Source organism: Lemur catta, chromosome 17 (genome assembly GCF_020740605.2).
Source record: "Lemur catta isolate mLemCat1 chromosome 17, mLemCat1.pri, whole genome shotgun sequence".
Classification (NCBI taxonomy): Eukaryota; Metazoa; Chordata; class Mammalia; order Primates; family Lemuridae; genus Lemur; species Lemur catta.
In genome coordinates, this window is record NC_059144.1 from 27,118,788 (window position 1) to 27,146,526 (window position 27,739).

At 44.8% G+C, this 27,739-nt stretch overlaps 1 protein-coding gene and 1 pseudogene across 1 annotated transcript in view; both read left to right on the forward strand.

Annotated features, from left to right (window-relative positions):
• The first annotated feature begins 17,225 nt into the window (after window positions 1-17,225).
• On the forward strand, window positions 17,226-18,224 carry LOC123622517 (annotated as a pseudogene).
• A 7,259-nt stretch (window positions 18,225-25,483) lies between these two features.
• Window positions 25,484-27,739, forward strand: part of TGM3 (transglutaminase 3) — a 64,562-nt gene continuing 62,306 nt past the window's right edge. The window contains exons 1-4 of the mRNA XM_045528432.1: window positions 25,484-25,582; window positions 26,132-26,225; window positions 26,942-26,948; window positions 27,049-27,153. Coding sequence (XP_045384388.1) covers window positions 25,484-25,582; window positions 26,132-26,225; window positions 26,942-26,948; window positions 27,049-27,153 — 305 coding nt within the window. The remainder of the gene's footprint in view (window positions 25,583-26,131; window positions 26,226-26,941; window positions 26,949-27,048; window positions 27,154-27,739) is intronic.

Consider the following 27,739-nt stretch of genomic DNA (forward strand, 5'->3'; position numbering starts at 1 on the left):
ATCATCAAGATAAGATCCTGTATTGTGTCTTTGAATTTATTTTTAATATAACAGCTTTCTAGCGATATAATTCATGCATCATACAACTCACCTAATTAAAGTATGCAATTCAGTGGTTATGAGTATATTCAGACTTGAGCAATCATCACCACAATTGATTTTAGAACACTTCCATCCCCCTAAAGAGAAATCCTGTGCTGACTGGTAGACATTCTCATGTCCCCCCAGCCCTCCCCAGCTGTAGGTGATCACTGATCTACTTTCTGTCTCTGCAGATTTGCCTATTCTGCACATTTCATATACAAGGGACAATACAATAGGTGGTCTTTTGTGGCTGGCTTCTTTCACTTTACATAATGTGTTCAAGGTTCATCCATGTTGTAGCATAGATCAGTACTTCATTCCTTTTTATTACTGAATAGTATTCCACTGTACAGATATAGTACATTTTACTTATCTGTTCATCAGTTGATGGACATCTGGGTTATTTCTCCCTTTTGACTATTATGAATAATGCTACTATGAATATTTATGCCCAAGTTTCTGCATGGACATATGTGGACGTTTCTCTTGGGTATATATAGGAGGGAAATTGCTAGATCATATTGTAACTCTATGTTTAACCTTGTGAAGAACTGCCATGCTGTTTTCCAAATCAACTGCACCATTTTACATTCCCACTAGCCTTGTAGGAGGGTTCCAATTTCTCCACAACCTCACCAACACTTGTTATTATCTGTCTTTTTGAGGATAGCTGTCCTAGTGGGTATGAAGTGGTATCTTCTTGTGGTTTTGATTCACATTTGCCTGATAGCTAAACCTTACTGTTTCTTGAATCTAACACTTAAGAGCTCCCTTTTGCATTTCCTTGGAGCTACCCTGGCTAGATGTGTGATAGGGGTTTCATACTTATTTTTCCTCTCCCGCAGATCCCAGAAACCCACACAGGTAGACAATGTATCATATGACTATTGTTATTCTGACAGAAAGGGTGGGGCTTGAATAGAAGTTCAGGAGGAAAGAAGCCTCTGGAATGCCTGTGACATATAGTCTCATAAAAAAGAAATTGGTCATTTAGATATCTCAATCAACCATAATCCCTTGTCATAGGTATTACAGAACTCAGAACTAAATCAGGAAACAAACTCTTTTTATAGAAGTCCTCATTTATTGTTAACTCCTAGTGACTCATGGGAAGAAACAGTTAATGTGACATGAAAACACTGCTGAGACATTCTCTATCTCTATGTACATTTCATCAGCTAAAGACAAAAGCATTAAGGATGGGTACAGAGGGAGTGTAGAGGGCGTATGTGGGACAAAGATCACTAAACCAAGGGCACAAGTGCCAACAGAACTCAGATGTCTTAGAAAATAATCTATAAGGAAATAAGAAAAGACAAAACAAGTAGTGAGTTAATAAAAGATAAGAAATGGCAGAAAATGCCAATACTTTTGTCAGTGTGTAGGCCCCTAACACCTGCGCTTCAGAGAGCAAGGAGCACTGGAGGCTCGGAAACCTTAGCTGTGGCGAGTGACATCATAATACCAGCTCCCGTCTATTCAGCGCAGGCTGTGGGGATGGCACGGGGCGAGGGTAGCACAGGAATTATTGCATGGACTCCTCGCAGCCTCCCTGTTTTACAGGTGAGGAAAATGAAGCTCAGAGAGGTCTGTAGGCTGTCCAAGGTCCACAGGTAACATCTGAAACCAAAGCCCTCTGGCTCCTAACCACTCAGAACAATGGTGTTTCTGCAAGGGAAAGGAATATAGAGGGACTATTCTAGTTTGAGTAGAAGTAGAATTGGTGTGAAACTAAGAAGAAAATAGAGATTTCTTAGTAAACTGCCAATAGAAAGACCCAGATTATAGGCAAGGCTAGACTCAGATAACTATATGAAAGAATTAAGACTAAGGATTCTCTAAAAAACAACTCAGTCTTACAAAGACTTAGATGGTCTCTCTAATTGTTTTGGAAAATCAGTGACCTATTTATCTATGAGGGTATGAAGCTGTGAGTAGCACTCTGGTTGTACCCTTTGTAACACAGTAATGGCTTTACCTATAGTTGAGTGGGGTTGTCACTTTCAAGACTGGTGATGTTATGTGTTCCTGGGAGGAGTGAGGAGTGTTGGGAGAGAATACAAAGGAAAAGTCCGTGTGGCCACTGTCAAAGCTCTAGGAAAGAGGTCAGTCCCTTGGCTGATGGGGGTGGACAGTGAAGGGCTTGCCAGGCCTCATCCCTTACCCCAGTTGGTGATATCATCTTATAAGTTGTGGCTGAAAAAAACACTGTGACTTACAACACAAAAAGGCCCTCCAACCCCCTGACATTTCTCAGAGAAGCTTCGCTCAGTACTTTGGGACCTTGGCAGTTGGCAGAGCAGAGCCAGCGCAAGGAACCATTGCTGTCCTAGCAGCTCTTCCCTGAGACACACCTTTATGACTGAGACCCCGTGGAGCCCTGGCTGGGAGAATGAGAGATTCCTGGACTGGACAGCTTGGGGATTAGAAAGATCAAAAGTCTCTGGAGCATCACACTTTACTCATCACCTGTTAATTGGGGCTGCTTTGGATTCTGGCCATCAGGGGAGGATTCACCCTGCACCTCCTTCTACAGGCTTTGTGACCATAAGCCTTTGTTTGCTTGGTTGGGATTTGTCTTGGGAGAATCCCAGATCATTCCAGTACGGAGCAATCATGGAGTCGCAGACTGTTGGAATTAACAGGCACTTAGAGGCCACGCAGTCATCACCAAGCACTTTGCTAAAGCTCCCAGGGATGAGCAGCTGGGTTTGAGGCACGCGGCAGAGCCAGTAAGACCTCTGTCACAAGACAGGTGTAGCTGCTGGATCACACCTCACTTGCACCACACCTTTTTTCTGAGAAACTCTAGGCCTGTTTTAGATGAACATTGAAAAGTTATATCTTCATTTGCACCTGTGATGGAGAGATATTCGCGGATGGTGAGGAAAAAGGGCATGCAGATTTAGATTTTGAGTGTATCTCCCACCTCATCCCCCACCTGGGGGAAGGTGTGTCGAGGGTCCCCAGGACCACTCCAGGTTCGGTCATTTCCCAGAAGGACTCACAGGACTCAGCAGGTAATTGTACTCATGGCCAAGATTTATTACAGGAAAGGACACGAAGCAAAGTCAATCAAGGGGTACGGTGGCAGTGGGGGGGGCGGGTGGGAAGTCCAGAGGAAACCAGGAGCAAGCGTGTAAGAGTCCTCTCGCAGTAGAGTCACATAGGGTGTGCTTAATTCCTCCAGCAGCGGACTGTGACAACGCGTGTCAAACGTTGTCTACCAGGGAAGCTCACTCAGTGCCTGGGGTTTCTGGTGGGCAGGTGGGGGGTGGTCGCAGAGGAACCCTCTGCCTGGCAGGCACAAAAATTCCAGACTTCCAGACACAAAACAGCTATTCAGCATAAGCCAGATTGTTTGCACACACAGTCTGGGCGCGGTGAGCTACCCTTCTAATTTAGGGCAAGTTTCACATCAGTGTGGGGAACTGTTTACCGGGCAGGTTCATAGGAGCCAGCCTTTTTCAGGATGGCAATTTCGGGCCCGCTGAGTTAACCCCTCACTGCACAGAAAGGTAACCGCATTTCATTCTTTATTGTTAGAACTTAGTAAGTTACCATCGATGATGCAAGGCTGATTGTTCATCCTCATAAATCCTACACTCACATTTCTAATAGGTCACCTCTTTCCGTATGTCCTAGGATACCTCAAACCCAGTATATACCAAACTGAACTCATTATCCTCCCCACATTCTGGCTCTTTCTCTCGTGTGCGTTCTCCTAGTAAACATCTTCCTCCGTCTCTCCTAGCACTGAAGTTACTCTTAACTTCTATTTCTGTTATACCCCACACAACTAACTAGTTGCCAAATGCTGTAGTTCCTACTGCTTACATAGCTCTCCATCTTCTTATCCCAGTGCCACTTCCTCGGTCCACTTTTGCCATCTTGCTCTGGGACAGTGGCTTTTTAATAGGTCTTCCCTTATAGTTGGTCTTATATATCCACAGGTTCCACATTCTCGGAAATGAAACAAAACAATAAAAATAACGCAAATACAATGTAACAACTATTTACATAGCGTTTACATTCCATTAGGTATTATAAGTAATCTAGAGATGGTATAAAGTATATGGGAAGATGTGTGTAGGTTATATGCAAATACTACACCATTTCATATAAGGGACTTGAGCATCTATGGATTTTGGATACCGAGGGACGACTGTCATGACTTTTTTTCCCATCCACCAGTCATGATGTACTGCCAGAGTTCTTTTCAAATTTTCTCTTAATTAAAACTTATTTTTTTAACTTTTCAGTTTAAAGCAGTGTAAGATTCACTAAACTACTTCTTTTATTTGAAAAGGTAATACATGCACATGGTAGAAAAGTAAAGGGTACACGACAAAAAATAAGTTCTCTCACTTGGTGTTCCCAGTACCGTTCCTCTGAGGGGCTCACTGTTGTTACCCTTGCAAAATTTGTCTCTCCCTGTGCAAGTGCATGTCTGTGGGGATACCCAAAAACACACATGCTTTCCAAATCTCGCACACAAATGGGAATGCACTGTACACATGGGTCCACACTTTGCTCTTTTCATTTAATACACTGACTTAGAGAGCTTTCCGTATCTATAAATGGTGATCGATTGCATTTTTTTAAAGTACCATAGTATTCTATTGAATGAATGTAATTGATTTAACCAGTTCCCTCTTGGTGGGTATTTAAGCTGTTCCTAGGATCTTGCTATTCTGAAGAGTTATCTCTTGACAGCCGGAATGGTTCTCATTTATCCCTGGCTCAGACATCTTAAACGACTTCCCTCCTGTTGTTTACAGCTCTGCCTCCAGCTGGGAGTCGGGGATGCAAGTAGGTTGCCAGGGATACCCGGGGCACAGGAGACACAGCGGTATATATTTCTGGATTTCCACGTAAAAATATTAATTGAACTGGTAAGTGGTTAACATTGTTTATATTAAATCAATGCAATTTTCTCATGGTGTAAAATAGAGAATTCTCATGAATTTTTCAGAGGGCGGTGCAAGACTTCAAAAGAAATTCATGGAGATTTCTTTGAGCTACACTTCCAGATTCCCCTAAAGGCTCATATTTTCCTTTCTTGCCTGAAGGATGTTTGTGCAAAGGTCTCAGGACCCAAGGCCACAGGATACAGTCAGAAAACTTCCTCGCATAGGTTTGAGAGTCCGAGTTTCATGCACACAGAACTGCTTGCTATTTTCCCTATTCCCTTTGCCTGGAAGGTTTCTGTCCCTTTCCGTCTGGTAGCCTACTCATCCCTAGAAAGCCAGGACAGCCTAGTGCTGAAAAGCAGGGACTCCATAGCCAGACTGCCTGAGTTTGAATCCTGAGGGTTCCATGTTTCTAGCTGTGTGATCTTAGGCAAGTTACTTAGACTCTCTGAACCTCACTGATCTCATTTATAAAATGCAGGCACTAAAGGTAACTGGTAAAACTGTTGTGAGGTTTAAGTGGGTTAATATAGATAAAGTGCTCAGCACAGTGTTTGTACATGGTTAGCACTCACTATATGAAGGTATTGCCATTAATGTTATTATTATTTTTATTATCCAAGGTCTAGTTTCCATCATGATTCTCCCAGGTACCTTCTTCTGCCTTCCCAAACATCTGCTCATATTAATAGTACTCAGCACATCATCCTGTCCTTGCTTTCTCTTCCATTTAGGTATCGTTCTCTCCTTCGGAGAGAGAGGACCCCGTCTTATTCATATTTATACCCTTTGTGTTGGACACACAGCAGATCATTAATCAGTTGCTGTTGAGCAGTTGTTAACTGAATGAGATGGTAGCTACAATAATGGTCTGCATTCTTGTATCTACCTCCGTTTCCATGTCCTGTCCATTTGGTTATTCAGTGACTGGTGATTTTTGGTCCTAGAGGAGCTTCTCACATCTTTAATAATGATTTCTAAGTGAACGCTGCACGGTAGAAACCATTTACAGGAAGCCAGTGCTTCTCAAACTGTGTTTATGGGTGTTTTCCAAGCACAGGCTCCATGGATAAATAGGTTACACAATTCTAGGTTGCACAAAACTAAACAGACATCTTTAACTATAGCACTTCTCAGAGTTCTTGCTGGGCTAACGTCCATGGGCGGATGGGTGGAATGTGGGGTAAAGTTAGTAAATTTCTTAACCTGTTTTGACCAGAGGATCTTTCTTTCACAGAACATTATCAGCGTCCAGTGGGACTAGTTCTATGGAATACAGCTGATGAAAACCTGCACTAACTTAGCCTCGTTCTCTCTTGCAGCCGACTTGCCGGGAGCGTGGGAGTGCCTCTCCTAAAACTCTTATCAAGGAACAGCTGTGGCAGCTCACGAATCCATGCAGGAAAGTCGACTGAGTTTCTGCTGTGTATACTGACTGTGGAGAAAACAGGATTCTTGCCCTAGACAATCAGAACAGATTCAAACACGCACAACACAAGGCTTGGTGTGTGTGATGTACAGAAAGCGACAACTCTGCTGGCTACACAGGAAGCTTAGGGCACAGCAGGTCCGGGGAGGATGAGACTTTTTTATTTCTCAGTCAAAACCTCTCAATGAATAGGTGGGTAGTGAGGAGACTAAAGTCTAGGGAGTGGTAGGCTTTTTTGTTCTGTTTTGTTTTGTGAGCTCAAACAGCTAGCTTGGGGCAGACTGGGAGCACATTGTATGAAATATGTTCCCACTGCACCACCCTACTTCTGAAATTCAAGTGCCTAAATCAGAGAAACACATACACACGGGAAGGTGAAACCAGGGAAGGGTTCCGTTCATGTAGCTGCCTGCAGGTCCTTAAACTTGTTCAGAGCCATCCTAGGTTGGATATCTTTTCTGCTTTCATTTTCCTATCAGTGGCCCCAGATCATGTTCTATTTTTTATGTATTTCCGTCTTCTCATCACTTCCATCTCTGACCATTCTTAGGGAAGACATCTGTGGCCTGCTGCAGTCAACGCAGGGCACACCTTAGAAGCCAGAGGGCTAGGTTTGGCTGGTTGCAGTTTGCTAGCGTGATTGATAATAGCTGGTGGGAGGAAGTGGCCCAGAGAACATAAGGCCCTCAGAATGCTGGTGAGTTTGTGGTATTGTGGTTCCTGATGTTCCATGCAGATCCTAACCCACAGGAATGTAACATATGCACTGCAGACTAGGAGGAAATAGGTCATCCACTCGTGCTCCCCGCTGCTCATACAGGGCCCCAGGCTGGCTCACCGAGGCACCTGGTGCTCAGCGCTAAGGAACGAGCGTTAACTCCCCAAGAACAGCGCTGCTCATGTCTCCCAACAATTCCTCTCAGCTTTCAGAGTGAAGTCTGCATCCATGGACTCTGAGTCCCTCTGGTCTTCCATCCCTGGCTTCAGCCTGCCTTCCTCAACTTCTGATCTCCCTCTCGGCTCACTCTTGCTTTGCCAGGAGCTTGCCCCATGCTTTCCCCACCCACAGTATCTGCTTCCGCCGTCTTCTGTCTCTGCTTATTGAAATCCCATGACTTTTCAAGGTCTGTGAACCATTCAGGTTTGGGTTCAGAAAAGTTTTGCTACTTGGCTGAAACAAATAGGGATTAATTGATGTCATGCAACAAGAAGTCTCGGGCTGGTATGGCAGCTCAGGGATTCTGTTCACTAGCCAGGTCCTTTCCATCTTCTTACTCCACCTTCTTTAGTGATAGCTGGTGTAGCCCTAAGCGTTTCACAAGTTCCAGGTGGGAAGAAAGAGACAGAAGTGGTACAACCTTCCCTGGAAGAAACCTGCTCATGTCTCGTTGGCCAGAATGGAATCTCCTTGCCACCCCTAGCTGCAAGGGAGTCCAGGGGGGTGTTTAGCACATTAACTGCCATGAGAGTTGTATTTAACTCACTCTAGTTTTGCCCCTGGGGCCATGGGAAGCATATATAAAATATGACTTGTTGATATTCTTATTGTTACAATTAATATTGACAATTTAATTCTAAAAATGTGGATTAAATGAGTAGAAGTCAATAAATTTCATTTGTCTATGTATATTTACCTTTAAATTACATTCAAAGTTTTTATTCTATTTTCGTAATAAAACATCGTGTCCCCAAGGCAAAGTTTCTCGTTTTTTTGTGTGACAGTCAATATGTTAGCTTCCTAGTCTCCATTTTTTTTTTTTGCTCCCTTCCCTCCCTCATCTGCTTTCTAGTCTCTAAAGGCCAGCTAGGAGGGAGTCGGAATGGGTGTCAAATGATTTAGCCTGTTTGACATATTGTCTCCTCCCCGAAGCCTTTTCCCAACATCTTAAACTGTCTTTGCTTTAATCTGACATGTGCAAACCTTTTTAAAGCACTTATATTTTGCTTTGTGTTATATATTTGTCTTATCTTTTTTCAGGATTATAAGCTTACGGAGGGTGATAGATGCATCCTTGTTTCCGTTGCAGCTTCTTTTGGATTGATTCACAATTTCTGCTTCTTTCTATGTGTCTGTCCTGCTTCTCTTCCTCTCCTACACAAAGTAGACATTCTACAAGCACAGTTTGATTTAAGCTGAGTTGAATTAAATGGGAGAATGATGGTGTGTCTATTGGATTTAGAATTAGGAGACCTGAATTTGAATCCTGGTTTTGTGGTGTAACTTTGTGTGAATCACCTGGACTCCAGTTTCTTCATCTGCAAAATTAGGGTATTCAATTAAATGGTCTCAAAGTTTTCTACCAGCTTCACGAACTTGAGGACTCTTATGAATGGAATCAATTAGCTACCTTAGGGCATTCCAAGCAGGTGGATCCCATTCAGGCCCGGTGTGAGCCAATAAAACAGGGGCTGGAGGAGTCCAGGCACTTCTCACTCAATCTCAGGTTAGGGGTCCAAGCCAAACCCAGAAGGGCAGGAAGGTGAGTGGCCAAAAGTGAAAAGGAAACTGGGCCAGCCCAGCATGGATCAGGAGGCTGGAGATGAGAGGTCAGTTCTGGTGTAAGTGGACAAGAGCTGTCTTAGGAGGTCATGTTTCAGGAAAGCAGAAACCCTCCAATCCCTAAATACTGAAGCCCTCTGAACCCCACCTCCTAATGACTAGAGAAGGGCTCCCATTAAGACTTCTTTTAGGTCTTGGGTAGGTAGAGTCCCACATCCAGCATCATCTGTAAATGGGAATGAGTAACTAGTGTGTCTGTCTCCTGTCCCTACATGGGACAGGGAAACAACTTTGAACAAGTTAATTGTCCTCTCTGGGTTTTAGATTCCCACCTATAAAAGATAGGCACTGGTTTTTAAATCTTTAGTACTGGAACAAAAACAAATTAAAAGCTTGAATAGGTTCCTCAAACAGCACAGCAAGCCATTCTCTTGGGCAAGAAATACTTCATGACGTGCGGCATCTCTGAAGCATCTCTGAAGACCCCGGTGGCCTCAGCGGGAAACTGACTAGACTAGGTGACCTCTGAGCTCCCTCCCAGCTCTCTGACCCTGGACCTTTTCTGTTTTTTTTTTCTTTTTTCACATTTTCTATCTACCACACCTTCACCTCAAGTATTGGTGTTTCTCTCAGAGGTAATTGAGTTAAGAAGGTATCATCATCACTCTTGATATCAAGCTGGCATGGGTCATCTCCATACATTGCGTGTTTCAGATCATCCCTCGTTCTCTTCACTGAAGTTTTAATTTTCCCTTCCCCACCCTAATACAGGGCTTGGTTCCTAGTTGCTTTTGTCCTCATCACGTACACTCATCCATGAGATGCTATGACAAAATCAGTCATTCCTATCCCTTGTCTCCAGGTTTAGTGAGTCACAGGTAGACAGTGAAGCTGATGCTGAAAAGAAATCTCTCACCTGGATGGGACTGCTGAGTCTACTCAGCACCTCATCTCAGAGGTGGGAATTGCTGACTCTATTATTTTGTTTTTGTGATCTCTTGGGGGAAAGACATTTTGATGCTAGTTTCACAAGTGACCTGCCAGGCCAGTTCCACTAGGGTTCTCCAAGTGGTAACACGGCCAAAATTTGTGATTCTTCCTCCTCCTGTTTCAATTTATTATTACTACTAATAATATTAATAGCAATAATGACAATGACAACAATGCTCAGCTATCATCTATAGAGCGTCTGCACGGGGCCAGGCACAGAGCAAGGTGTTCCAAATATATTAATATCTTTAATCTTCCTAACTTCAGAAGGTAGATATTATTGTCCGCATTTTGCAGATGAGTAAGGCGCATGGAAATTAAGTCCTTTGCCCAAAGTTGCCCAGCTCGTAAGGAGTAGAGCCTGGATTCAAACCAAGTCCGTCGGATTTCAGTGCTCATGCAACTCTGCCTTTTTGGGGTGTTGAAGGTTAGTGTCAATTTTGACAAGTAAAAGCAAAAAGGAAGAAAGAAGAAAAAAAGCTATTAATAACTTTAAGACTATTACAAATGGAAATTAAGTAAGAACAAATTATGAAGTTAGATCTTATTTCTGAGGGGAAACCACCGATTGACATAGGTACAAACGTATTTATGGGACCTTAGGTAAGTCTTTAAAACTCTCTGAGCCTCAGTTTTCTCATCTATCAATGGGAGAGTCTAGGCCTTTGTACAGAACCCCCTGCAAGATGCGGATCATCAGGTACTTGGAAAACGCAGTCATCTTCTCAAAGATTTTCTCAAATAAATGTCAGTTGAGGATGCATAATTAAAATGCCTAATTTAGATCTACAAAGTACTTTGCAGTTTACAAAGTTCATTTACATTGTTCTCATTTAATGCTCCTGACAGCCCCTTAAGGAAGGTGTTGTCATAGCTGGCACTTTTAGCTAACAACAGATCAATAAATGTTGGTTGAACAACTAATGTGTGCAAGAACAACCGTTCTGGAATTTCAGTGGGATATAGAAGTGATTAGAATAGAGATCATGGGTGATTTTATGTTGTTTTATATTCATTATTTTCCCACAATGAATTTATCGTTAGAAAAGATTATCCTCTGTCCCACCCTCCAAAAAAAAGACAAGAGGAGAAAAAAAAAAAAAGAGTAAGCCCATGCCCATTCAAGGAAATCAGAGTCAAGTGGAAAAGAGAGATGTGCACCGTGAACCAACATACGTGGCAGATCATAAGTTTTATCAAAGAAGTATACACAGATGGTGCGATTAATTTTGACTCCAGAAGCAGGAGGCCTTTAAATGCTCTGTTAATTAGGAACAAATCCTGCCTCACAAAGTGGTTTCAAAAGTTCCACAAAATGGACACTCTCAAACCTTTCACATTTCTGTAAAGAATTATCATTTCTGCTCATATTTCCCAGTAGAGTTGGGAGCATTGGCCATTCTGTTTTGCTGGGATAGTTAGTTGTGATGTACCAGGGACATCTGAGGATTGTCCTCTGAACAGTGTTGTGAGCCCTTGAATTCACACTGGGTACAGCAGCCCCAGAAGAGACTAAGTTCAGTCCTACCACTATTGACTCCTAGCCCCATTGTTTTTCTTTGTCCCTTTTCCCCCATCTTCTTGTACTGTCCTATCTTCTTCCTTCCTCTAAATCTCTTGAATCCTTTTTCTTTTTCCATACTGTGTTGGGGGTCCCCAAGACCACCCCCTGGTTCAACATTTGCTAGGAGGACTCACAGCTGTGCTTTCGTACAAGGAAAGGGTACAAAGCAAAATCAACGAGGGAAAGGGACGTGGGACAAAGTCCAGAGGAAAGCAGGCCCAAGCTTTCAGGAGCCTTCTCCCAGTAGAATCACACAGGACGTGCTTAATTTGTCCAGCAACAAATTGCGACAACACATGTGAACTGTCGTCTACCAGGAAAGCTCCCTGAGCCCAGGGTTCCAAGGCTTTTATCAGAGTCACTTAGGCACACTCTGCCTAGCAGGTGCCAAAATTCCAGACTCCCAGAAGGAAAGCAGGTGTTCAGTATAAGCCACATTATACAAATGGTTTAGTGCAGTGAGCCACTCTTATCATTCCAAGAATGGTGGGGACCCTCCCCAAATCTATGTTCCCAAATGCCAGTCAAAAGCCAAATTTGTCAGCAGGTCTTTCTAAGGCCTTTCAGTCGCAGGCCTGCTATGCTTCTTTTGGCACAGAGCACCTCTGTGGCCCTTGGCCAAGGCATATTTACAGCGAAATTATTCCCACTGTGACCCCATGCAGCAGGGTGAGACCGACCTGTAGTACCAATCTCTGTTACGCCCTTCAGTGATCCTGTGCTTTGCCAGTTAAAACAATCCAACCAGCCACAGAGATCTAGCTCAGAAATCTAGGTGACTTCCTTCTTAAGTTTTTGTATGAACCTTTCTGACCTGGTCCAAGGTGTCAATTCAGGTACAGCACGGCTCTGTCCAGTAAGTTGAAACTGTCCTGAAGGCCTTCTAGGGCTGAGGCAGTGTGTGACAGGAGGGTACACACATAAGAAGTGCAACCCCAGAGGGCAGATGTAATACACTGGAAACAAAGAGTTGACAATTACTGGGGCACCCAAACAGAACATATGTTAGTCGGGCGGGACTCCCCGTGTGACCTCCCATTGTGGGGCCTCCCACCATAGGCTTCCAGTTCCATGCAATTAATTCAGTTCAGTCTGTGGTTTCAGAGGGACTGCCTGAGGCAGTCAGTTACAAATGATTTGCTTGTCTGTGACACCAGTTCACCTGCCTCCCGAGTGTGGGTGACATCTGTAGGTGTTCTGTGTGGGAAGTGCCAGAGCTGGGTCACCCCCTGCTGTCACATAGTTGGTGCCATCAAGCATGATCATAGGCTCAGCAGTCAGTTCGAGTTCAAAGCTCTCCCGGCAATTTGGAAAAGCAGCACTAGGGATTTCTCCCTCCAGGAAGAGAGAAAAGCTTCCAGAAGCAGTTCCGAAAGACAAAGACCATTAAAGCCTTCACAGCTCCCCTGAAGCTCCCTGGGTGCTGGGGTCTTTGTTTTCTCTCGCTGTTTCAAAATCAGTGTGTCCCATTTTGCAGTCATAACTTTACATGTTAAAACTCATCCCCTGCTGTTATCCATTCCTTTTACCTGGAAGATCTGTATGCAAGAGGGACTAAAACATTTTCATTGAAAAATATTTTTATATAACTTAACCAGAAAGATACATGATGCTTACGAATTGGTCAAGGATGGGTCTACAGTTTGGATATTTGACCTCTCCAAACCTCACGTTGAAATTTGATCCTCAATGTTGGAGGTGGGGCCTAATGGGAGGTGTTTGGGACATAGGGGCGGATCCCTCATGAATAGATTAATGCCCTCCCTGGGGATTGGGGAGTCAGTGAGTTCTCACACCATTAGTTCCCAGGAGAGCTTGTTGTTAAAGAGCCTGGCACCTCCCTCCCCTCTCTTTTGCTTGCTTTCTCACCCTGTGATCTCTGCACATGCTGGCTTGCCCTCGCCTTCTGCTATGAATGGAAACACCCTGAAGCCCCTCCCAGATGCTGGGGCCACACTTCTTGTACAGTCTGCAGAACCATGGACCAAATAAGCCTCTTTTCTTTATAAGTTACCCTGCCTCAGGTATTCTTTTATAGTAACACAAATGGGCTAATACAGAAAGTTGGTACCAGGAGTAGGGCGTTGCTATAAAGATATCTGAAAATGAGGAAGCCCGGCTTTGGAACTGGGTAATGGGCAGAGGTTGGGAGAGTTTGGAGGGCTTAGAAAAAGAAAAAGAGATGAGGGAAAGTTTAGACCTTCTTGGAGATTGTTTAAGTGGTTGTGACCAAAATGCTGATAGAAATATAGACAAGAGGCTGCCCCAAGTGCAGTGGTGTTTACAACTAATTGATCATATCCAGGTACAGATTCCTTCATTCCCTCTCTACCACTCTCACTGTTTCCCTTGACCAGAAAAAGAGAGAGAGAGAGGAAGGAAGGAAGGAAGGAAGGAAGGAAGGAAGGAAGGAAGGAAGGAAGGAAGGAAGGGAGGAAGGGAGGGCGGGCGGGCAGGCCAGGCTGATGAAGTTTCAAATGGAAATGAGGAACTTATTGGGAACTGGAGCAAAGGTCACCCTTGTTACACCGTAGCAAAGAACTTGGCTGCAATGTGTCCATCCCAGAGATCTTTGTGGAAGGCTGAACTTAAGAGTGATGACCTTGGGGATCTGGCAGAAGAAATTTCTAAGCAGCAAAGCCTTCAAGCAGTGGTGTGACTGCTTTTAACAGCTTATAATCAGATATGGAAGCAAAGGAATGACCTAAAGTTGAAATTTACAATTAAAAGGGAAGGAAAGCATAAGAATTTGGAAAATTTGCAGCCTGGCTATGCGGTAGAGAAGGAAAGAATGTTTTCAGGGGAGGATTCCAAGGGTGCTATAGAGCAACCACTTGCTAGAGAGATTACCCCCATGAAATGGAGTCAGGTACTAATAGTCAGAACAATGGGGAAAAGGCCCCAAGGGCATTTCAGGAATCTTTCATGGCCACCCCTACCAGCACAGACTCAGAAGCCTGGGAGGACAGAATGGTTTTGGAGGACAGGCCCAGGGCACAACTGACCTGCTCCACCTCAAGGTACTACTCCCTGCATCCTGGCTGCCCTGGCTCGAGTTGCAGCTGAAATGGCCCCAGATACTGCTTGGGCTGCCACTCTGAAGGGTGCAAGCTGAATGCCTTGGTAGCATCAATGTAGTGCTAAGTCTGCAGGTGAAAAGAATGCAAGAGCAGTGGAGGCTTGGCAGCTTCCACTTAGATTTCAAAAGTTGTATCAAAAAGCCTGGGTACCCAGACAGAAGCCTGCCTCAGGGACAGAGCCCCTGCAACTCTACTAAGGCAACGCTGAGCACAAATGTGGGGCTATTGCCCCAGCAGAGTCCCCATTGGGGCACTGCCTACCAGAGCCCTGGGAATAGGACCATTGCCCTGCAGGCCCCAGAATCATAGAGCCACTAGCAGTCTGCAGTCTCAGCCTGGAACAGCCATAGGCATTGGACTCCAACATGTGAAAGCAGCTACCTGGGCTGCAGCCAGCAAAGCCGTGGGCGCGGGGCTGCCTGAGGCTTTGGGAACCCTCCCCTTGGACCAGTGTGCCCAGGATGCAGGACATGGAGTCCAAGATTATTTTGGAGCTTTAAGATCTAAGGTCTGCTCTGCTGGGTTTTGGACTTGTATAGAGCTTGTTACCCTTTTCTTTTGACCTATTTCTCCCTTTTGGAATGGGAATGTTTACCCAATGACTGTAAATCGTTGTATCTTAGAAGTAAATAACTTGTTTCATTTTTTATTTTACAGGCTCACAGCTATAAGGAACTTGCTTTGAGTCTCAGAGGAGGCCCTGGACTTTGGACTTTTCAGTTGATGTTGAAACCAGATAAGACTTGGGACTATTGGGAAGGGGTGATGGTATTTTTCGATGTGAGAAGAACATGAGTTTTAGGGGGCCAAGGGTGGAATGGTAAGGTTTGGATATTTGACCCCTCTAAACCTCATGTTGAAATTTGATCCTCAATGTTGGAGATGGGGCCTAATAGGAGGTGTTTGGGTCACAGGGGTGAATCCCTCATGAATGGCTTGGTGCCATCCTCGTGGTAATACATTCTCATTCTATTAGTTCCCATGAGAGCTGATTGTTAAAACGGTCTGGCACCTCCTTCCCCTCTCTCTTGCTTCCTCTCTCACCATGGGATCTCTGCACACACTGGTTCCCCTTCACCTCCTGCCATGAATGGAAGCAAACTAAAACCCTTACCAGAAGCAGATGCTGGCACCAGGTTTTTCTTGCACAGGCTACAGAACCATGAGCCACATAAACTTCTTTTATGCAGCCTCAGGTATTCTTTTATAGCAACACAAATGGACTAAGACAGATGGAATCCTGAATTTTCAAAAATTTTCAAAATGGGTTTATATAACCTCTCATTCCTTTTATCCTGGGCAGCCTAGAAAAGATCACTCACTTACTGGGCACTAAGGTATGTGTCCAGGAAAGAGAAGAGTCAGGCTATCAGTCCATTGTTGCAAACTGCAACTAATCCCAGGAGTTGAACACGACAATCCACAGCAGTGAGGTATCTCCAAGAGGGGCTTGAGAGTTGACCTGTCAGGAGCGAGAGAAGGGGTCACAGTCCCTGTATGTACCCTCCTCCACCTGCAGCTTTTGGCAGTGATTCAAGTTAGAATGGGAGTGGTCTCTGGATCAGAAATGCAGAGCCTACAGCAGCTTCATTTCAGATGGTTCCATCAGAGCATGAGCCCGTTCCTGTGGACCTTTGTATGTGGCCTAGAAGGTCCAGCCAGAATGTTCTCATACCCTAGGGCCCCAAAGCCATGTCCAGTACCTACAACAGTCCCAGAGTCAAAGTCGTGTTCCTGGAGCCTGTGCCTGCTTTCCGTTCAGTGCAGCGGAGCAGAGGCTAAACCAGCTCATGGCAGATGGCATCGGGCTTCAGCTCAGAGTCAGGCCCAGGCAATTAGCATTGGTGAATTCAAGATTCCAAAAAAGCCAGTGCCATTTCTTTGACAGCAGAAAAGATGAGACATGAGACATGGGAGGGCGCAATGGCTGTGTTCCAAGTCCACGTGACAAGGCTTTCCTAAGCCCTTTGTGGCATGTCATTCTTAAGAGTCCAAGGTGACCCACAGCTGCCTGGAAAATGATCAGCTTGTAAAGATCAGATTTTACAAGATCTATTGTGATTTATAGGGGGTCATTAGCAACTAAAAATTGCTTTTTAAAACTCCAGAAGAGTGTTTCATCTGGCTCTCTTTTCATGTTGATGCCTTTTCCTGGAGGCTCCAATAGGCAAGAAAATTGTAGTAAAAATTATCCGTGCAGAGACTTACTCTCTCTCTAATACTCAAAAGAATTTAAATTCTAATTTGATCACCAGTGGCAAAAAGCAAGAAAGTTGTATCCCACTAATACTATTTTTTTTTTTTTTTTGCAGCTTTTCCTGATTGGGAGGATCACTCTAGCATTTATGAAATTACAAAGCCTATAACACTTGTCATCGATTCTTCCCACACATCCAGATGCAACAGCCACAAAATACAAAGCCATTAAAAACAACAATAACAAGAGTCACGCTCCAGGGCTAGGGCGAATGGCGGAGGTGCAGCGGCCGGCCACAGAGGAGCACAGTGGGGAGAGCCAGAGGGCCAGCACCGAGCAACCGCCAGGTGCCACAGAAGCCCCCTCCCCGCTGGGAGCTGGTGTGTGTGTGTGTGTGTGTGTGTGGCCCGTGTGCAGGCAGCAGCTTGGGAGGACCGAGGAGCGGTAGCCGTTCCAGCGGGTGGCATCATGGACAAGAACGTGTTCACCAAGGAGCTGGACCGGTGGATGGAGCAGCTGAACGAGTGCGAGGAGCTGTCCCAGTCCCAGGTCAAGAGCCTCTGCAAGAAGGCTTTCTTTAAATCCTGACAAAAGAGTACAACATGCAGGAGGTTCGATGTCCAGTCACTGTCTGTGGGACCTACCTGCATGGGCAATTTCATGATCTCATGGAACTGTTTAGAACTGGTGGCAAATCATCACATACAAATCACTTGTTTATGGAAGATTATGTTGACAGAGGATATTATTCCCATGAAACACTCCTTGTAGCTCTTAAGGCTTATTACTGTGAGGGTGTCACCATTCCTCCAGGGAATCGTGACAGCAGACAGATCACACAGGTTTATGGTTTCTATGATGAGTGTTTAAGAAAATGTTGGAAATATGTTACAGATCTTTTTTGCTATCTTCGTCTCACTGCCTTGGTGGATGGGCAGATCTTCTGTCTATAGGGTGGACCCTCGCCATGGATAGATACACTGGATCACAGGAGAGCACTCGGTCGCCTGCAAGAAGTTCCCCATGAGGGTCCAGTGTGTGACCTGCTGTGGTCAGACCCAGGTGACCGTGGTGGTTGGGGTATATCTCCTCAAGGAGCTGGTTACACCTTCGGGCAAGAGATTTCTGAGACATTTAATCAGGCCAATGGCCTCACATTGGTGTCTGGAACTCACCAGTTGGTAATGGAGGGGTATAACTTGTGCCATGACCAGAATGTAGTAACAATTTTCAGTGCTCCAAACTATTGTTATCACTGTGGTCACCAAGCTGGAATCACGGGACTGGATGAGACTCTAAAATACTCTTTCTTGCAGTTTGACAAAGCACCCCATAGAGGGGAGCCAGGTGTTACTTGTCGTCCTCCAGACTACTTGCTGTAATGAAATTTTAAACTTGTACAACATTGCCATGAACCATATATTGACCTAATGGAAACAGGAAGAGCAACAGTAACTCGAAAGTGTCAGAAAATAGCTAAAATTCAAAAAACTTGTTTTCACAAGCACCAAAAGATGTGCCATATAAAAACACAAAGCCTCTTGTCATCAACAGCGGTGACTACTTTAGAATGAACTAGTTCATTGCATGCTGAAGCGACAAGAAACCAGTTTCGGGCATAGCTATTTATAGTTACTTTTGCTTTTTCTGGAGACTGCAGATAATAAGATGCAAACATTAACACCTCGTGAATACAATTTAACTTCCACTTAGCTATAGCTTTACTCCACGTGACTATACACAAGGATAGCAGCAAACAATCATTGGAGCTTAAGGGACATTTTAAACTAAGTACTAAGGCTTTCCCTCTACTTGTGAGTTTTGAAATCATTTTATTTATTTTTCAGGATACCGTTTAATTTAACTATATGATTTGCACTCGGTTTATTCCCTCAAACCTCAGCCCCACGTTGCTCTCCGTTCTCGTTAGAACCTTGTGAGCTGTTTGGAACAGAACTAGTTTTTCCCCTCCTGTAAGGTGATGTTACTGCACAACAGCACTGCAGCATTTTTCCTAATAAACTTGTGAACTAAAAACTGAGAAAAATCAAATTTTAATTGTATTAATGGACCAGACAGGTGCTGTTTATTCAGAAAGTTAAATCAATTGATTGAATTTTAGAATTTACAGACTCCTAGGTAAAGACAAAAAAATCAAGGCCACTAAAAACAAAACAGAACCACCACAACAAAAAAACCCACAACCATAACAAAACTCTTTTTCTTCTCACTGCACAGTTACTCAAACCCCAGCCATAAATTCAGCATTTACAGGATGAACGTAGTAGCTGCCAGGAGATCTGGGCTGGAATGCAGACAGGGAAGGGTGTGAAAAAATGGCTGCACCCACCCTACCCCCTGCTTCTCTGATATATCTAAGTTTTGCTCCTGGGAACTGTTTTTTTCTCCCTCTTGGAGGAGAGAGCAACAACACAAATTTTTAACATCGTTGGCCCAAAACTCACCTTTTGGAATGGTTGGGCCTTTTTTCCTCCCACCTAGAGGAGAGAACAAAATCAAAGATTATCAAGCGGGCTGAGTTCCCACCCCTCCCCTCAGCCCAGCCAGCACTGCCAAAAGCAGCAGGGGGATCTGGCAAGCCAGTTCTGGCACTGGAGCCATCGTGCTCAAATTCCATAGGTGACTTTTACTTCTCACAACAGACAGTAACTCAGTTGGTATTTTACGCCATCCACATCTCCACAGCTGTCCTGACACCAAGCATTCATCTTCTTCTGTCCCTTCATTCTTCCTTGTCCCAAACTGCACTTTCACCATATTTCAGAGTCAGGGTTCTGCTAGTGCGGCCCACATCTGGCGCTCCGTGTCGGGGTCCCCACGAGCACTCCAGGTTTGGTGGTTCACTGGGAGCACTGGCAGGACTCAGCATATCATGCTACTCACAGCTACGGTTTATTACGGTGAAAGGATACAAAGCAAAATCAGCGAAGGGAAAAGGTGCACGGGGCAATGTCTGAAGGAAACCAGGTGCAAACATCTGGGAGTTTTCCCCCAGTGGAGTCATGTAGGGACGGGCTTATTTCCTCCAGCAACAAATTGTGAAAACACCTGTAAAAGTGTTATCTGCCAGGGAAGCTCGCCTGAGCCTAGAGGTCCAAGGTTCTTATCGGGTTGGTCACGTAGGCATCTCTGCCTAGCACGTACCAAAATTCCAGACTCCCAGAAGGAAAGCAGGTGTTCGGCAGAAACCATGTTATTTGTACAAACTGCTTAGCACGGCGAGCCACTCTTATCCTTCAGGGAATGGTGGGAGCCCTCCCAAAATCTCAAGTTCCCAGACATCAGCCCGGGGCCAAGCTTGTGAGCTGGTCTCTCTAAGGATAACAGTCTCAGGCAGATTACGTTAACACTTTTCTACACACATACCTAAAAATGAAGGAAAGCAGATGGGAAAATAGAGGAGACAAGAGAAAAATAATGTGAGAAAATAGTGAGGCAGGAAAGGGAAAAGAGAATACATGAAATGTGAGGATTAATTTAAAAAGGCAGAGAAAACAAATTGTTTTATAATAATGTCATAATGAGTAAAAATAAATACCTAAAATCACAGAATCTCTTGAACTTGTATTTTAAGGGTATTATTCTGGATGTAGGACAACCCCACCTAAAATCGTAGAATCTCTTGAACTTGTACTTTGAAGAGATCAATCTGGATACTGGACAATCCTACTAACTTATTTAGTGAACCCTATATTTTAAGTTTTTAAAGTAGCAAAACTCTTTATTCAAATGAAAGCTTATGCAGAAGCTCAACTGAAGTGGAAAAATTGAGCCACCATGGGCCTTGTGGGTATGGAGTCATCACCCTGCTCCCTCATATGCTCAAGGTTCCATGAAGCACAGGTGAAAATCACGGATTTAGTACACGCTCTTTTATTTTTCAGATGATGAAACCAAGCCCCAGCTAACTAAGGTGTCACAGTCTTAGAAATAGAACCCATTTATTAGGAGTCCCAGCTCATTTTGTTACTGTGGTTGTAATTTTCAGTAAATTCTTAGTGTCCCTTGGAGAACATGGATCAAAGTCAATATCTCCTAGTCAGCTCAAGTCCACTCATTCTTAAGACAGACCAAAAATAATAATAATAAACAGTCTGGCTTTTGGGAAATTCTCCAAAGTATTCCATGCTGTTGCATCTTAGCATGGACTGTTGGCCTATTCTTTAGAGTTCAGCGTGAGCAGCCCATTTTCCTTCGAGCCTTAACTTCTCTGGCCACCAGGACGTCTCTTCTACTCTCATGCGAGTTTGCACCTTTCCTCCATTACAGCCTGCTAGGCTGGCTTTGGACTGAGGTTGTGCACATGCTTGTTTTACTCTGAAGGCAGGTACTGTATCTCATTCATGTCTTAATCCTGTGTGGTGCTGAGCTCAGCATCTTGAAGGCCCAGCTAATGTTCCCGGAATTATATTGAGCTGGGTGGGGTTCGCCAAGCCTGCTGTGCGCCTTGGAGATAGGAGGTTAGGGTCTGATGAGCACTGAGTTGTCTTGGGAAACATCTCTTCTACTTCCTCCTTGATGTCACAGCCTGCAAGCTGTTTATAAAATTGATGAGGATACAAAACACAATCATTATCTTCCAGTTGTGTTTCATTTGTTTTTGTTGCGTTCCCATAGCCTCTCTAGTCTTCAATATATCCCTTCCCATTAGCTGGAGTTTCTAGTGTTGCTGCAGAGTGTACACTTTGACTTGTGTAGATTTTTTGCTTGATGTTAAAAAATATTAGTGATTTGCTTTAGAGCTGGATTAGCTATAATGGAATATTATATTTGGAATAGACATTAAAAGCCATTGAGTCAAGTTTCCTGTCTGGATCCCCTCTCTGACCCCTTAATGGATGGCCACCTTGCCTTTCTATTTATTCACTCAGGACAGGAATCTGACTTGCTTTGGGTTCAGCACATTCCAGGGCTTGATAAACTCCAGGTTTTGGAGAAATCTCCCTTCCATTAAGCTGCAGACAGCGTCTTGTGCCACTGGCCCCCTGGACTTGGCTCTGTCTTCTGGGACCACATGGTGTAGACCTCGTCTCCCGCATAACCCTTCTTTGGGTTTAGGGTATGCAGCTTTCCTCCAGCCAATTTTGCTTTAACATGGAACATTCACAAAGGATCCTGTGCATTTTGCCAGGGTAGATAGAGTAATATTAGGGGACAAATGCAGGGTGACACATTCAGTTCAACCTAATTGTGACCCACTGTATGTTGTCATGTTTCAAGAAAATAATTTCAAAGATAATATCTCATGACTCCATTTATATGAAATTCTAGAAAAGGCAAAACTATGGTGAAGTTTCTAAAACAGATCAGTGGTGCTGGCGTTGGGGAGGGGATTGGCTTTAGAGAACAAGGGAACACTTTGGATTAATGGAAATATCCTATCTCATCATTGTGGTGGTGGTTATACTACTCCAAATTTTTCAAATTCTACACTTTAAAATTGGAGAATTTTATGGTGTGTAACTTATAGCTCAATAAATAATTTATCTCTAAAAAGAGAGGATGAGAGAATAGAAATACCCCTTCTCTATCCTCTGCCACAAACTGCTTTCCTATTGTTTGAAGGGTAGCAGTGGAGCCCAAGTGGACTCTGACCTGCTTCTTTTTTTAAATGTAGATTTTATTGAAGTATAACATACACACTGGAAAGCGCATAATTGTAAGAGGTTATAAAAGGTTTACGGAAATCTCATTTTATGTGATCCAAGCTAATGGAGATCCGTTTCTAAGACTACATTAAAAATTAAACCTCAATGAATTTTCACAAAGTGAACATATCTGTGTAACTACCATCTAGATCAAGAAAAAAAAAATTACCAGAATCCCCAAACCCTCCACTGTGTCCCCTTCCAGTCATTCATCCACCTCCCCAAGGGTAACCACTACTGTGACTTCCAACACTATGATCTGTTTGGCCTGTTCTTGAACGTCGTGGGGATGGAATCCTGTGGCATGTTCTCTTTTTTGTCGGCCTTCTTTTGTCCATTACGATGCATGTGAGATTCATCCATGGTGTTGTGCAAGTTTGTTCATTCTCGTTGTTGTATGGTATTCTAGCTGTGTAAGTAAGCAAATTGTTTATCCATTCTGATGCTGATGGAAATGGAAGTTGTTTCTAGTCTTTGGCTATTCTGAAGAGTATTGTTATGAGCATCCTTGCACCTGTCCTTTGGTGCAATTCTGCTGAGTGTACATCTGGGAGTAGAACTGTTGAGTCATGGGGTACACATATACTCATTCTGCAAAATGTTTCCAAACATTTTTCCAAAGTCATTGTTCTATTTTACACACCCATAAGCAATGTAGGAGAGTTGTATTTGTTCCATGTCCTTGTTAACATTTGCTATTGTCAGTTCTTTTCATTTTAGCCACACTGGGGGTGTGTACCACATTACGTTGTGTCGTGGTTCCAGTCTTCATTTCCCGATGACTGAAGAAGCTGAGCACCTTTTTACATGCTTGCTTGCCACTTGGATATCCTCTTTTATAAAGGGCTTCTTCTAGTCTTTTTCCCATTTTTCTGTTGGGTTGTTGTCTGCCTTTTTAGACCGCTTTTAAAGTAGTAATTTTCCCTAATATATAATGTCGTAGTGATTTTTGTAATAAATTTTTTCAGGTACAAATCCACAACTTCTTTATTATTTCTTTTTCTTTCATGAAAATGTATTGGAGATGAGGAAATGTTAATCCTAGAAGGAACGTTGGAGAGTTGCCACCACCTTGATTATAAATTCTATTTAGAATAACTTTGTGAGGCACATACTGTGTCTCCAGCCTGTGTCGGGTTCCTGCCTTCAATGAGGACAAAAAGTAGAGAAGGAAGAGCTGGGCAAACACCTGAGTTAGATCTTGCAAACCAAGAGGAGGAAACTGAGGCCCACAGAGATGGGTTCACACAGCCATACCAGATCCTTTCCCCAAAGCATCCAAAACAGCAGTAGAGGCTGGGAACACACTTTCCTGAAACCCCAGAGAGTTTTTCCCAAGTCTAGCCAACACAGCCTTAATCAACAGAGCCAATGAGGAAGTCTTTGCTATCAAATTCTACTCTTCCTTCAGGGTCTTAGCTCAGATGTGATCTCTTTAGGGAAACCTTTCAGATCTTTCCAGCCAGAATCAATCGTTGCCCATTATTTCTGTCCTGGGTTGGGTTGCAGCATTTACCCGATTCTCTCTTGGGCTATTTGTGTACATGTCTTACCTCCTGTGCTAAGTGATCAGCTCCTGGGAAGGCAGGCTTGGCTTGTTTCTTTTTGTTGGGGATGGAGGGAAGGAGGCTTATATAAATTAGTTGTTCAGTAAAAGTCTGAATTGAATTGCATGGCCTCTAAGGAGAAAGGATCTCAGGAACTTTCTACGAAGCATGAAGTGTGTTCTGGGAAGCAATTGACAAGCATAGTCATATTGAGTTGATAAATCTCTTTGTTTTGAAGTAGTGGCTCCTACAGTTTTGAGAATGGGATCATTGGCCCGAGTCTTTGTAGATAGAGAAAAAGGCCTAGAATGTACTTTCCTTGGTAGAATGCCCAAGGGTGTGAGAGCTGCTCTGCAGGTCCCTGCCATGCCCAGGGTTGGTGGCTAACCTTTTTCCTGCTTCTGTGTCACTTTGTTGTCTAGTGTAGACTCAAGAGCTGCTGGGAGGCAGGACTGTGAATGATGAGAGCCTTGGAGCTCATAAATTAGGCTAAGCTTGAGGAACGAAGATGAACCGAGAGAGTAAGTATGCCGTGGTGTGGGGAGGCTAAGGTCTTCTGCCTCCTTCCTCCTTCCTGCTTCTTGCCCAAGAGCCCCAGGTCCCCAGCTGGCAGCCACAGCAGCATGACAATAGCTGCAAGGGTGTGTGCATCTTTCCTCCGCTTCCCTTGCAGTCTGTCTTGCCCTGCCCTCTCCGCCACCCCCCACCCTCCCGGCACACTGGGTGACTGCAGCGTGGCGAGGCAGAGGGTGTGGGGAAAATGTGTCCTGTCATCACTCGGGCAGGGCTCAGCCTTGGAGCACAGAGACACTTAGAGTCCCCAGAGCTGTCATGCACCAAGATCCAGCAGTCCTGACCTCAGAAGGAATTTCACTGGACTTGGGAGTATGGGTAGAATAAAGTCTTTCCTAATAGCCTGTTAAATGGTCCCTGCAACAGACTTACAAGGCCTGGAAGGAGCTGTGGGCTGTGTCCTTCCTGACTCCTGATCCTGAGAAGGAGACGAGGTGAACAGGGAAGGGGAAAGGGGGAAAGGGCTCACTAATTCCTAAATATATATATTTTTTAAGTTTTGTATTTATATAATATATATATACATATTTAGCACATTAGGGCCATATAGTCACATTAATGGAAAGGAAATATAGAACAAGAGAAGGCAAATAACTGGTTGGAAGCAAAACTTGAACCAGAATCCAGATCATGAGCTATGAGAATTGGAAGGGACACCGGGACGGGGAAAACAAGCTATTGTCACAGTACATCAGACACTGTGCAGGGTGCTGCCGCACTTCCTCGGTGTCACAATCCTGTTGAATCGATTTTTCTGTCATTTTACAAGTTCAGTATTTTTTTTTTTTTAAATGCAGAGCCTACCGTATTAGCCGGCACAGTACCTGTCACTGGGGGCACAATGAAGACCAAGACCAAGGTGGTCCTGCCCTGTGGTGCTCGTTGTGTTGGGCAGTCAGGCAGATAGGGAAAGGGGCAGTCATGTGCGTGGAACAGCATGCGTGGGAGCACCGAGGTGGGCCCGACACAGACTTGGGAAGTCAGGGAGGGCTTCCTGAAGGAGCTGTCAGGCCCTGGAGTGACTGGAGCATGGGCTGTGAGGATAGAAGAGGGTGGGCAGCAAAGATGAGAAATGAGGCCAGGGGACAGGGGCAGGCCCAACCCTAGAGCACCCAGTAAGACGCTTGCATTTTACCTAAGAAGGAGGTTCATGGTGGAGGCCACTGGAAGGCTTTAAGTGGTGAGATGACAGGATCAGATGTCCCTAGTCTAAGAGAAACTTTGGCTTTGCTGTGGAGGGTGGCCTGGAGGGCAAAGGACCAGGAGATGCGCTGGGAACCGCAGCAGTGATCATGGTAGCCTGAACTAGGATGGTGTCCGAGGAAGCAGAGAAATGGATGAATTCAAGAAATTGATTTAGGAGTTAGGATCAGCAGGACTTGGTGACTGATGGACCATAAGGGGATGGGAGGTGGAGGGACCCAGGAGGACTCCCAGGTTTGTGGGTGCCGCTGTCTGCTCCGTTGTCCAGATGAGAGCTGGAGCTCACAGAAGTCACTTAGCCAGGGTTGACCAGCTCGTAAATGGTAGAACCAGGGCTCAACCCTGTCCCTGATTGCTACCTTCCTAATTCCACTGATTGCAGAATTCTTCTGTTCATGATTGTCTGGACAGCAGCCATGAACGGCTCCAGCTGAAGTGCACAGTTGTGCTTTCTGGAGCTGTGGGCTTCTGCAGTGGTTAGTGTGGATTTATTTTGAGCCTTAGCAGTTCATTTGAAAGAAATGTTAAGAACCTCCCCACCCAATCCCCTGGTGCAGAAAGCTATGCGCTATCCCAGCAGACAGCCTGAGTTAATGGAAGAGGCACTCACCTGGGCTAGGAGACCTGGGTTCCCGTCCTGGTCCTGCCACGCCATATACTTGCTCTGGGCCTCAATTTCCAAATATGAGAATAAGGGTCTAGGCCAGATGACCTCTAACAGCCATTTCAGCATCAGCTTCTAAGATCTATATGTCTAGGGGACAGGGAATGTGTTTAAACATGTTGGGGTACAGGCTAGAGGCATTCTGGAGGCCATGTAGTTCCATTTCTAAATGATATGTTAGTCTCCTCTGATGTGGTCCCAGCTGTGACCTATGTAAATAGAGGAAGGCACAGGCCCCATGACACATTGATTAAATCAGAATTTCCAAAGCAGGGCTGCAGAAGCATCTTTGAATGTTCCCTAGTGATCCCAGCGTGCAGTGAGGGTTGAGAAGCACTGTCTTGGAGGATGCAGGAGATCACCAAGGTGTGGACTACGGCACAGGAAAGGAAGCCCATGGGAAGGATTGGTGGCCCCCACAGAAGAGAAATCAGCCCTGGGAAGAGCCAGACATTCCAGAGCTGGGAGGGGAACTTGGCTGAGAGCTAATCCTAACTCAGTCTCTAAAATGTGTTCCTGGTGCCACAGGAGAAAGGTAGGTAGGGGAAATGAAGCAAGAGTTCCAGACTTCCCCCCCAGTAGCTCCTCTCCTTCAACCCCTGAAAAGCCCCTTCCCCTCTCTCGGCTCCTCACAGCCTCAGCATGGGCACTGCTGTGCTCACCAGGCCCGGGGAGGACAAGCCTGCTACAAGTCCTGTGAGGGAAGATGCCAGAAAACACTCTGTGTCGTTTGGAATAAGGTGAGAGTATGTCTTGTGAAGACATGGGGGAAGGCTCTGTGAAAGCAGTCCTTCATGGATGGAAGCCTTCTGCTCTTCATCATGCCTTAAAGGTCATCGGTGTCTGTCAATACACACTTACTACTGTGTGCCCTCCTGTGCCAGACCCCTCCCCGCCCCAAGAGCTGCAAACAGGAAAGACACAGACTTTGCTGTTTAGCCTCCAGACCAGAGGAGCTGCTAGACCAGCAAACATGCAATCATGGTGCAGTGCCAGAGGCTCCGGGAGCCCAGAGGAGGGTCGTCAGAGCTCAGGCGGGCACTCTAGGAAGGCTTTCTGAGGGATGTGGCCCTGGGGCTGGGTCGTGAAAGACAAGTTTAAATCATTCTGGTAGAAAGGGGTGTGTGATGTGTAAGGAGGGAGGAAGTGGTGCCATTGCCGCATTCCGTATGGCCCAGAGCCCTTATTCACCCATTGTCTCATGTGGTGTGGATGCTAGCTGGGAAATTCCCAGATTGAGATTTTCTTTTGGACTTCCTGACCCTCAAGGAGCTAGGGTGGAAAACCACCCTCACTATAACAGCAGGAGAATCAGACGCCTTCGTT